The 12,872-nt window shown below is 56.6% G+C and overlaps 1 protein-coding gene across 4 annotated transcripts in view; it reads right to left on the reverse strand.

Annotated features, from left to right (window-relative positions):
- GRM4 (glutamate metabotropic receptor 4) overlaps positions 1-12,872 on the reverse strand; it is a 116,159-nt gene that overhangs the window by 18,641 nt on the left and 84,646 nt on the right. For all 4 annotated transcript variants that reach the window (XM_042986143.1, XM_042986144.1, XM_042986146.1 and 1 more), the window contains one exon: positions 12,652-12,792. In XM_042986143.1, the coding sequence (XP_042842077.1) occupies positions 12,652-12,792 (141 nt within the window). The remainder of the gene's footprint in view (positions 1-12,651; positions 12,793-12,872) is intronic.

Here is a 12,872-nt window from a genome sequence, read left to right on the forward strand (position 1 = left end):
GGGATCATAATCCTGCCCCACAGAAGCTTATATGAGATGAGGCACGGAAAACACTTGGCACTGAGTAGGTGACTAATCCACATTATCATTGTGCTAAATTGTCAGAATGGGGGGCGGGGGGGTGGTTCTGAGGTGGGCAACAGAGGACCTTAGGCCAGAGCAGGCCAAGAAGGCTTTCTGGAGGAGGAGGCGCTTCCTAGCCTGGGCCAGGGTCACAATCAGACGATCCTAATCACTTCTAGTGAGCATCTGCTCTGTGCTAGGCATTGTTCTAAGCTCTTTATGCATAATAACTCACCAAATTCTCACAAGGGGGCTATGAGGTGAGTAATTATCCCCATGGTTCCCCACAGGAAAGCCCAGCAACGTCCCAGAACCACAAAGTGCTGAACCTGAACTCAGTTACTCTAGCTCCAAGCCTGCGCACCACTCTCGGCCTGACGGATTGTTAAGAGCGGCATCAGGGGGACAGGAAAGCAGGGAGGGGAGAGGAGGGGGCTGGAGAATGCAGAGTGGAGGCAGGGAGAGGATGGGCAGAATGCTAGAGAAGGTTGGCTTCCGCTCCTGAGGCCACAGCCCCTGCCCGCATCACGGCCTGCGACTTCCTTCCTGGAGACCAGGACAGAGACATTAACCCTCGCAAGCCACGCCCCCCATCCCCTGCCACATACACCCCTGCCTCCCTGCTAGCGGGCCTCCCATGGGCATCACTTGCAGAGGTGATTCCCCAGTGGCAGAAGTGGCTGCACCCCAGCCTAGCCCCACAGGCCACAGCTTGGGCCTCCCATGTCTATTGTGCGGGGGGCCAGGTAGGGCTGGGGCAGCGCCGGGCCCTGCTCCCCTGGGAACTCCAGGGGTCCCCACGTCCATCCCTCCGCCTTAGACACCTCAGAGACAGACACAGGGTACAGAGAAACCCACTGCTGTCCCCGTGGGCTCTCCACCATCTAATCCCCTCCCACCCAGAGGACGGTCGCTGCCCCACCAGGATGTGGGGATGACCGGGCTCTGCTTCTGTGCCCCCTCAATTGGCCGGACCAGGTGGCTGGGACCCCACCCCATCCTCAGCCTAGCTCAGGGCTGATATTCCCCACCTGCTGAGTGGATGACAGAAATCATGGGATCCCAATGCTAGGAATGGCAGGACCAAAGGGGTCGTCTGCTCCAATTCTGTCATTTTACAGATGAGAAAACTGAGGCCTTGAGAGGAAAGGCCCAGGTCACATGGCCAGTGGGCCAGGCCTCTTGATGATAAGATGAGTGTCCCCAGCTACAGCCCCTCTCCCCCGCTCCCTCCATTCCAGACTGCATTCGACCTGAGGCCTCAGGAGTCCCCAGCTAACCCCTTGGGTTCTTGCATTTTTAGCCAGTAGACGGTCACTGTGCCCTACCTGCCCAGGGCTCCCACAGAGCTGGTGGCACATTTCATATCCCTGCCTCGGCCACCAAGACCCTGTGACCAAGGGCAGAACCTGATTCCAGTTACCCCAACCACAGGGTCAGAGATCAAGAGTCACCAGTACTCAGACTGGACAGTTTGAGGGCAGATGCCCAGTTGACTCTGGGGACACTGTTCAGTCCTGAGAGGCCCACAGCTCCTACAGTGTGGCCTCGAGACTGGGGGCAGGGTGGACCTCGAAGCTGCCTCCCTGGCTCTCTCCTGGTCAGCTAAGGCCCTCACTGTCCGCTGTCACTGCCCTGCATTTGCAGGAGACTGGACTCAAAGTCCAGACCATCTGGGCTAGAACCTTAGCTCTCAGACTTCAGTTCCCTCATCTGCAAAATGAGGATAAAGATGGTATTTACCTCAGAGGGTCAGGATAGGGTCCCTATGAGAATTAGCAGGCTAATACTCACAAGACCTAAAGAGAGGCCTGGTGTTTTGCCAAGTGCTACAGAGGTTTGCCAAACACCGGAGGACACAAAGAGGTGTAAGTCCGTCCCTGCCTCGGAGCTCCTGGGCCAGCAGAGTTTTGCTAATAGACGACATTATTTCTAGGCCAAGGCACAAACAGACGGGAATAAACACGAAAGACAAATTCTCCAGCTTCACCAGCCTGCCCTCTTGTCCGAGCGTCTGATCACAAAGTTCTGAAGACCAGGAGAGACGCAGAAGGGACAATCCTGTCCCGAAAGGGCAATAGAGGGAGGGGGCTGGGGCAGGGTTGCATGGAAAGCCCCAGCCCTGGACCCCACCCAGCCCCAGGTCCTGCTCCCCTCGGCCTGAGGAATGGAAAACATAAAACACCACTCAACAAACCCGCACTCCCATCACACCCTCATTTCTTATGGGTGAGAGACTGAATTATTAACCACGATGGAGGGGAGGCTGTGGCTGCTGCAGAGAGCAGGCAGCTCTCTCCCAAAGTCAAGGACACACTGGGCCGAGGGACCCCGGCTGCACCTCCCCACCTGAGCTACCCTCAGCCTCTCCTCTCTCCTCCTCCAGGGGCCCCTCCTCACTGGGGGGGGAGGAATGAAGTATCCATTCCTGGGCCTCTTGGGTCCAGGACCAAGTGCTCTCGCTGGGATCACGAGCCACCTGCACGGACACCAGACTGGGGAAGACCCTCCCCAGGAGAGTCCGCCTCTGCCTGGGGAAGCTTCCGCGGGAAGGGGTCTGGGGTCCTGTGGGCTCTCAGGAGCCCATCAGTGCTGCCCCTCCAGAATCTCCACCCCAGAGTTGTCAAAGGGCCAGCCATGCACTTCCAGAGACTTCTCCACACACTTCCGTCACATCCTTGACTTTTATCTCAAATCCAGCCCCAATTACAGATGAGAAAACAGGTCCGGCAAGGACCTTTATTCACAAGGGTACACCAGGCCTTGAGCGCATCCTCTACGACACCTCTCGAACCCCAAGGGCCCTTCTCCTGAGCTCCTCAGGAAGCAACAATGACAGAGCCTAAGTGGCTCACAGTGCTGGGGGCGGGGGGTGGACAGGAATCATACATACAAGTTAAACAAGGACAAGTGCTCTGTCCTGAATGTTTGACACTGTGCCCGTAACCAGCACGGCTCCCCGCACCTCCTGATTCCTCAGCAAATAACCCTATGGCATGGCTGGTGCTCACCGAGAGCCTTCACACGCCTGGCATTTTCTCTTCCCCGAGGGAGGCAGGCGGAACTGGCCCCCTCACAGAGGACGTAACTGAGGCTTGCAAGTGGTCAAGCGATGTATCCAGAATCTTACAGGAATCCTGGCAACTAGCACATGGGCATACACACCTGGGGACTGGCCTGGCTGGTAAGCGGCAGAGCTAGGATTTGAACCTGGATCTCTCTAGCTCCATAGGGGTTTCCTCCACCCTGAACAGTGCCTCCCCTTCTTCTCCCTCCATCCAGTCCCTGGTCTGCCTCCTTCCCTCCCTCTGGGGCCCAGAGGTCAAGGATCCCTGTCTCCAGGGCTAGAGGAGGTAGTGGCCATGGAGAGAAGGGGGAGTCAGGAAATCCCCTCATGGATAGGCGGGACCCCCAGGCCCAGGCAGTTCCGGAAGGAAGCATGACACACATTTCTGAGAGCTATCGGAAGAGACAAATCCCAGACACATGGTGGCAATGACAGCAGCAACAGTTTGAAGATGTCCTAATTGTGTCCCCGGGTACAGTGAGCCAGAGATGCGTTTGGCTCTGCCACGGGTGACAGCCAGCCGGGAAAGCATCGGGAGAGGATTTTCTCCGTCAAAACCCTGCAGCGATGGTTACTACGGTGACTGCAGCCTTTGTCTGCAGGTTGTAAATTGTAATTGAAATGAGTTTTCAAGGTTGAAATAATCAGAGTTCCTCCTCATCTCCCCCATCACCTCCCCACAACTCACCCCACCTAACTGCAACCCTCCTGAGTTCCTCCCTCACTCGCGTGCCACGCATTCTTGAAGCAGCTCCCTCACGTAAAGGAATGCAAAATCAATTACGTGTATACTCGTGCATGTACACGTCTATGCATGCACCTGCATGCATTGATACACAAGGTCTATACACACACCCGTGTTCAAACACATATAAGCACAGGTAACATATATATCGCGTGGCACTCATCCAGAGTCACCAACGGATTCACCCACTGTTGGGCCAAGAAGCCCGCAAGTGTTTTCTTTGGGAGGTGACACCCAGAAGCACCAGCAGGGGGTAGGAACCAGAAATGGGGAAGGGAGGCAGCTGATACCGGGTGGGCTCAACCCCGCTGGGGACCGCCGGGACACTGCGTCACAGACACAGTGTTGCCCATCTGAGGAGACACTCTAGCTCCTGCCAATCTTGGTCCAAGGGCTGCTCCCAGGGGCATTAATTAACTCCACTGGCAGAGACAGGGTGGGGGAGCACCGAGGGGACTGGGGGGGGAGGGGCTGGCACGTCCACAGTCACAGCCACGTGTAATCCAGCAAGGTGCGTGGGCACAACACACACATCTACACGTAGAAGCCTGAATTTACATACAAATATGCAAACATACACACCAGTGTTCATCCCTTGGGCAGACTTCCAGGGAGAAGCGTAAGAGGGTCCCAGGATCCACCCAGCGGGGCCTGTCTCCTGGCTCCACCATGGACCAGCTCTATGACCTAGGTCAAGTAAGATCTCCATTCCTCAAATATAAATTCGAGGTACTCATACTGACCTTGAGGGGCCAGCGGGAGGATGAAGGGGGCACAGACATAACACACAGCATCATACCTTATATACAGAAGGGCTTTGTAAACCTGTTTCCTGTCCTCCTGGGCCCTCCTCCCCCGGGCAGCATCCCACAGCCAGGGGCCTCTCCCCAAGCCCGGGCACCCCTTCTGTCCTGCCTACAGCCTGGCACAGGCTGGCTTTCCTTCCCTCCAGTTGAGATAAGCGTGGGGTGCCCACCCCAGGAAGACAGGGGCCCAGGTCAGCCCGCCCGCTGATACACAGATGGGGAGACAAAGCTGCCACACTGTGCTTTCTGGCCATCCCCCTCTTTCCTGACCGCCTGTGGTTGAGGCATTCTCCCTGTCACTTCCCTGAAACACACAGGTTTCTCTGAGGGTCCCCTGAGTCCTGCTCCTGAGGCTGGGCTCCACGCTCCCCAGTCCTGCCCGCCGTGCCCCAAAATCACATGACAGACTATCCCTTGTCCAGGGTCCCATTCCTATTCTTCAGCCTCATACCCTGGTTCCTGCTGAGCCCTGCCCTCCATCAAGACACCTGCTTTCCAGTCTGAGGTATCTCTAACTCAGCCTGGTCCCCTCTGTCCCTCAGCCTGTTTCCCCAAACCCAGCATCCACTCTCCCCTCTCTGTCCCAGGGAACCACCTCAGGTGTCTCCGGGATTACCGGTTGGGGCAGATGGGGATCACCACCTCAGTGGCACGAGATAAGGTGACCTGGCCAGTCGAGGAGGACTCCTGTCTCCCAGGTGTTCTCTCTGGCTCTGTGGTGGTACAGCCCAGCTGCAGGCCCCTTTCGAAGGTAAACGATTCTTGCGGACCCGCAAGAATATGACCCCAGGATGAAAATATTGACATTGGAAGTTGGTGGTCCCAGCTGTGACAGAGACTCCCAATTGCAGATGACCACAGCAGTGGAGAAGCTCTGTCTCTGAAATTGGTAAAGATACCTTCTGGATGGCCGCTGCATGAAAAAGCAAAGTTCAAGTCTCGTCCTGGAACTCCTAGGTCCCTGAGAGTCTGACTTCAAGCACATGTCTCCAGATGTTCACAGATCCCCAGTTCGAGAAACAGGATATGTGTGTCGGGGCCAGATGGGAGCAGCCTGAACCTCCCCTCCCCCGTTCGGCCTCTTGCAGTCCTGGTGAGTTGCTTAGCATCTCTGAGTTCTGGTCCCCTGGTCTGTGAAAGGCACCCGGCACCCAGGACCACTAGACAAGAGTAATACCTGGAGAAGAGCAAGCAAGGCCGTTCTCTGCCCCTTGCCGATTCTAAGGCCTGTGCACCTCTGCCCAGGAGGAGAGCCTGGGCTTAACTCTCTTGGACAGGGTAGGACGGGACCTGGGGGCAAAGGGGAGGCAGCTCCAGGGACAGGAAACACAGTAGCCCCACACGGTCGCCTCCTTTCCCCCATCACCCAGTCATGTTCCTTCCTCTTCCGGCAGAACCTGGCTTTCCCTCCAGTGGATCTTTCCCATCGGCGTGGAGATATGCTGTCATTCCCCCCATTTAAACAAACAAAAACCCTCTCTTGACCCACACACCCCGCCCCCAGCTAGCATCCCTCTTTCTCTGTGTACAATGGAACTTCTCCAAAGCATTGTTCCTACCCACCATCGTCAATTTCTCTCCCTTGTCTTCCTGATCAACTCCAATCCTGGTCTGGCACCCATCTCTCCAAGGAGTCTCCCCACACTGCCAAATCCCCTCACCCGTTCTCCGTCCCATCTCACCTGCAGCGTGACAGTGCATGATGGGGACCGAGCTCTGGTCTCCACTCCTGTGCCGGCTCCTCTCCCCACCCCTTGACATCTCAGTGTCCAGGGCTCAGTGCAGGGACCCCAACGACACTCCCTCCCTTGGTGTCCCCAGCCAGCCCCATCCATGTGCTGACAACTCCCCAAATCCCAAGGCCAGCCAGGCTTCTACACCCACATCCAACAGGCATCTCAGGCCTAAACTGGGCTCCTGGCTTCCCCCCCCCCCCAGCCCAGCCTTCCTCCACCCATCTCGTGCACGCCCAAGAACCATGCAGCCACCCTTGATTTCCTGTCCTCTTTCTCTCACCTCAAATCCTCCAGTGAACTCCATGGCCACTCTGCCAAACGGACAAAGAAATCTGACCCCTTCCCACCTCCAGGGCCACCACCTGCTCCAGGCCCCATTACCTCCTGCCCAGGCTACAGCACTGGCCTCTGAACTGGTCTCCCACTCTACCCTCACCCCACCTCCTTTCCAGGCCGCAGAGTGAGCTTGTGAGAACAGGAATCGGATCACATCAATCCTCTTTTCAAACCCCGCAATGGCTTTGTCTCATTCTGCATAAAAGACTAAATCCCGACAAACTGCCTACAAGGCCCACTGGGATGGGCCAGCCAGCCCCGCGTCTCTAACCTCACCTCCTTCCTGTTAATACTCTCCGCTTCAACCACTGGGCCCTCCTCACTGCTCCCCAGGCCTGCCAGGTGTGAGCCTGCCTCCAGACCTTTGCACGCACTGTGCCCTCCGCCTGGCAAGCTCGTTCCCGGGTCTCCACACGGCTGGCTCTCTCACTACCTTTGGGTCTTGGCTCAAGCATCACCTTCTCTGCAAGAACGTCTGACCTCATGATTTAAAAGTGCAACCTCCCTGATCCCCCAGAACTTTCCATTTCCTTCCAAGTGACTTCCTGAGTCTGCTCTCTCCAGGCTCACGGTTCGGCCCTCCCTGGAGACCCGTGGCACTGACTGCTGAGGCTATCCTACCCACCGTCACCTTGTCTGAAAAGCTGTATTGTCTCCCAGCTGCAGTGGGAGCTCCCCGGGCAGGCCAGTGCCCCTTACAGAGCCCAGCACGGGGGTGGCATGCAATCAGCCTCCGTGAAAGCCGCTGGAACCAGTGAGAAGCGGCACTGGGGGCCGGGGGGTGGCAGGGAGCCCTCCGGCCACCAAGTGGCTGATGGCTTGAGTAAAGATGAATTGCTCTAATGGGTGGCATGGGCTGGCACCCACTGGAGATAATGGGTAATCCCAAATGTTGGTCTTCCCTCCTTCCCCCAGGAAGGAGGCTTTCTTGGGTTCCTTTGGGAACGTGCGAATAGGAAGATCCTTCAAAGCCAGGCTTGGAATAGCCAGGAAGGCCCCGGGGCTAGGACATCAGCTGCTCTGAGGCGGGATATTTGTGGAGCTAGACTGGCCAGGTTCAAATCCCAGCCTCTGCTACTCATGATCTTGTGACTTTGGGCAAGTCTTTAGCCTCTCTGTGCCTCAGTTTCCTCATCTGTAAAAGAGGTTGCCAGGAAGATTAAAAGCAAACCACTAGAACAGAGCTTGACAAGTAACAAATGCTATCTAACGACTAGCTGTTGTTACCATTGGTGGTGGTGTTGTGGCTGTTAGCGCGGTCTGCGTGACAGGAGTCTCCCCACACATCCCAGCTGCCATGAGGCCACCCTCCCTCTCGGAGTTCCCAGCCCCTGGGAACAGCAGGCAGTAAATTTCTCCTGTTTCCTCATAAACCGGGCCTTCCTCTGCTCAGCCATCACCTGGCTGGCAGGCTGTCAAAAAGATAGATGCTACATCTGCCTTGTTTACGGCTTTAATTCCCGAACCCTCTCTGCGTGCTCCCAGGGAGGGGCCCGGGAGATGGGGAGGGCTCCCCTGGGCCTTGACAGCTGCAAAGACTCGCCACTCAGGGACCCCTACCTGGCTCAGGTGAAGGATGGTCCCTGGGCAATTTGCAAGCGCTCCCCACAGATCACTTCCATCCCTTCCCTGGGAAAAGGGGAGCGAGACAGCTCTGCTGGGACGGGGATGGCCATGGGTACCGTGATTCCCGTTTTACAGGTGAGGAAACCGAGGCCTCAAGAGGTAAAACGCCCTGCCAAGGTCCCACAGCTAGGAAGCGGCCGCACCAGGCCTCACACCCAGGTCTGCTCTCACCCTTACCATTTGGAGACATACCAGCCCGATCTCCAAATGCCAATATCTGCTGCTCTTTTGAGACTATGTCCGGTCACAGCCGTTCTCTCCCCAGCCATTCGGCACGCAGGCTGGAGGTGCTGGGGAAGTGGCGCCCTCCAGGAGCGGCATGTGGGACTGAAACAGGCAGAGGCCAACTGTGGAATCTGTTCGCATCAAGGGGACCAGAGTGGGCCAATAGGAGGCCACCAAGTGCTGAGGGCCAGGCGTCCTGGAAGAAGTAAGTGGGAAGCCAGACTCTGGAGACAGACTGGGGGTACGTAGAGAACAGAGAGCCTGCCTGGGCTGGTGGGGGCGGGGGTGGGGGGGAGCGGCAAGACTGAGGGGGCCTGGAGAAGTGGGAAGGAAGGACACAGGAGAGACAGCAGCACCAGCCCTAGGGCCGGGCTGCCTGGGTATAAATCCAGTTCTGCCAATTTTCTAGTGCTATGATGTTCTCAAATGGCCTCAGTAGCCTCTTCCCTAAAATGGGTGCTGCACCTGTGCCTTTACCAACTGTCCTCTTGCATCCGGGATCCTACAGCTGACGGAATTGGTACCAACAGACTTGGAAATCCCCCTCTCCCACTCACCCTCCATATCAACAACCACGGTACCAACACTGATCATACACATCACTTTGCAGCTAGCCTCTTCGTGCACGGTATCCCCCCGCCCCCATCCTCACCACAGCCCACAGAGATGGGCAGTGACTCCCCTGCCTTCTCTGACAATCGGAGAGGTGAAATGACCTGTCCAAGGTCTCACAGCAGGGAGGACACAGAGTTCAGATCCAGACCCGGGGATGAGTCCTTCCCCTGCCCTCCCCGCCCCCACCACCAGCTGTCCCGGGGCAGAGCAGCACTCCGTGGGTGTCACCCAGGCCCCCGGGCCTAAGATATTCTCCTAAGGGAGCGGCTCAGCTCAAACCTGGGTGGGGCCATGGGAAGCCAGAGCCGCCTCCCCCTCACCCAGGGTGGGTCTCAGGCCCCACGAACCAACATTCCTGGCTGTAGCCCTGCTCCTCACGTAGCCCGAGATAGACAGGCTCACCGTGCCTGACCTGGGGCCACGCTGGGACTCTTGCCAGCCTCTCCCGGGGCTTCAGCTACAGCAGGAGGGCTCAGGGTCAGCTGTATCGTGCTGTCCTTCTCCTCACCACCTGTGTTCATGCCAGCCTCAGCTCTTTTGTTCATGCCTTCCCCCAATCTGCAGGTCTGGGGTGCAAGCCGTCCTCCCTCCCATCACCACCTCTCCCTCTGAGCCAGGGGCTGCCACATTTTACTGCACAGTAGAACCACTGGGGGACTTTTTTGTTTTTTTTAATTTTTTTTTTCAACGTTTTTTATTTATTTTTGGGACAGAGAGAGACAGAGCATGAACGGGGGAGGGGCAGAGAGAGAGGGAGACACAGAATCGGAAACAGGCTCCAGGCTCCGAGCCATCAGCCCAGAGCCTGACGCGGGGCTCGAACTCACGGACCGCGAGATCGTGACCCGGCCGAAGTCGGACGCTTAACCGACTGCGCCGCCCCCGGGGGACTTTTTAAAAAAATCCCGATGCCCAGGTTGCACCCAGAACCAATTCCCTCAGAATGTCTGGGGGTGGGAGTCAGGCATCGGTAGCTTTAAAAGCTCCCATGGAAATTCACCGTGAACAAGGCTGTCCCCACCCCGGTTCCCAACCCTAGGTACACATAAAATCGCCTGGGGGAGCTCTCCCAAAACCCGTAGGCCAGGCCCCACCCCTCAGGTTCTGATGTAATGGGTCTGGGGTGGTGCTGGTATAGTTTTAAAAGCTCCCAGGTGATTCTGATGCACAGTCGGGCCTGAGAGCCACCATTTCCCAATTCATCAAGTTCTTCATTAATACTTTGTCACTTCCACCCCGAGATACTCTCTGACCCGGTTCACCATCAATCCCATTTCTCAGATAAGAAAGCAAAGGCCCAGAGAGGTCACAGAGCGTGCCTCAGGCTCGCAGGGAAGCTCTACACTCTTCTGGATTCTGCTCTAGGCCTCCTTCCTCCACCTGCTCCTACAGCCCAAACATCTCCCTCGGGGCTGCGGAGATGTACCCCTCTCCCCAGTTCACCAGCGTGGCGGCGGGAGACGTTTGCGAATCCTGACCCGAGACCTGGGCGTCTGGGTAGAGCCTACGGGGGCTGACCAAGGCCCTCTCCCTCCCGCCCCTCCCAGACCAAGAGGTGACTCCAGAAAGCCCCTCGCCTTTGGCAGGCTAGACACGGGAGGCCCCAGATACCCATCTTGCCCCCAGCTCCAGTCTCACCTATTCCCATCCTCGAGTCAGGCCTGGTGACCTATAATCAGGGTGAACTCACCATTTTCCAACGCCACTTAGGCGCTTTTAAGAGTAAAAGGGATGTGTTCAAACATTATACCAGGAGAAAAGGAGTGAACAAGAAGCTCGGTCACCCTACCCATGAAGGTTCAGTCTCCTGTGCTCAGGCATGTTTGTACTTCTTAAACCTCCTCCGTGATTGCTGCCTGATGAAGGCATTTGCTGTGCAGCCTTTGGCAAGTTGCTTGGCCTCTCTGACTCCCCATAGTATCCTGTATAATACGGGGATCACAAAAGTCCCTAGAGCTGTTTTAAGAGTGAAATGAGATAATGTCTGTAAAGTATCTGGAACACAACAGATACTTAACACACAGTGGTATTTATGGTTATTAGCTCATCCAGGAACATAAGCCCCCACATAAGACAAATACACACATACCCCTTCTCCCTTAGACATACCAACTCATGCACATACACAATCACACACACCCGTGTGTGCACACACACACTGCCACATACACCCGCACATGAGCTTGCCTGCTGGGCCCCAGGGGATACCCATGGTCCTAAGTGGCCAATATTCCTGATTCCCAGAGGGCCCTGGCCACCAGAGGGCAGCATCCACCTCACCTGCCCACCAACCTAATCACGCTTCCTCCTCCCCCAGCCCTGGCGATCTCCCCACTGCCTAACATTCCATGCAGCATGTCCCTGCACCCAGTCAGGTGGCCCTGTGCTCATCTGGCCCTCCTCCCAAGCTACACAGAATAGCCCAGAAGGGTACAAGAGGGACTTCACCATCCTCACATAGGTACCACTCATGTTGAAGACACCCGGAGCCCCCTCAAAGTCACTGAGGCAGGATCCTGCTACAGGACTGCCCAGACCAAGAGCACACAAGGACCCACACCTGAATGTATACAAATGTGAACACACCATGATGGCTACCCTAGGGGACTTAGGGCCTAGAGCTCAGACCTGAGTTCAAATCCTGCTCAACCACCCTCCATCTATGAGAACTCAGGTCCCTTTACTTACCTTCTCTAAGCCTCTTTTCCAATCTGTAAAACGGACCCATTGTCCCATCCTCCTGGGGCTCATTCCCTATCCTTTTCAGGACTATGCCCGAATGCTACCTTTACAGGAAGGCCATCTCTCTTTTTTTGGTTTGTTTTGTTTTGTTTCTACTGCACATTTTCTTTCTGACATATTCTATAGTTGATTTATTTATCTCGATTAAACGTTTTCCTATTAGGATAAAAATTCCAAGAGATTTTTGACTCTCATTCGGTGCTATATCCACAGCGCTTAGAACAGGGCCAGGCACACCCTGAGAATCAAACTGGCGTTCGTTGAATGGCTGAGGGAACCGAGAGGTTTCTGCACAATGCTCACACCGGTGAGCTTCTGGACTCCCACACAGGGCAGCTGGGGTCAATTCTGTGGGCTCGTCCTAGGGACATCCAGATGGACCCCGAGGGCTCGTCCTAGGGACATCCAGATGGACCCCGAGGTGGCCACAGGCCGGAGGGAAACTCTGCCGACATCCAGGAGCCCCTTCCCCCCACCATCCCCAGCAGCATCAAGTATGCATGAGAGCATTTTCGTGTTTCTCGGATTCTGAGCCCTCCCACACCCAAGCCCTCCATCCAGAATGGCCCCGAACCGCCCCCTCAAACCCCGCCCCCAGGCTCCACCCCCCCCCACGGCCCGCCCCACTCCTGCGGTAGGCCCACCCCCCACCCCCCAGGCCCAGCCTGGCCCCGCCCCGCGCGTGCTCACTGGTGCACTTCTTGACGTGGCTGCCCTTCTTGAGCGCGTGGCGGCTGAGCTTGCAATGGAAGTTGTCCTCCCAGAACTCGGCAAACCAGATGTTGCGCCGGTTGTTGTCCAGCGTGCGGCTGGAGAAGTAGCGGTCGAAGCCTGGCAGGGAACCAACCAAGACGTCAGGGCCTCGCGCCCCCCTTCCCCACCTGCCCCCAGCCCTTGCCGCCTCCACTACC

The sequence above is a fragment of the Panthera tigris genome, chromosome B2, assembly GCF_018350195.1.
Source record: "Panthera tigris isolate Pti1 chromosome B2, P.tigris_Pti1_mat1.1, whole genome shotgun sequence".
NCBI classification, from domain to species: domain Eukaryota; kingdom Metazoa; phylum Chordata; class Mammalia; order Carnivora; family Felidae; genus Panthera; species Panthera tigris.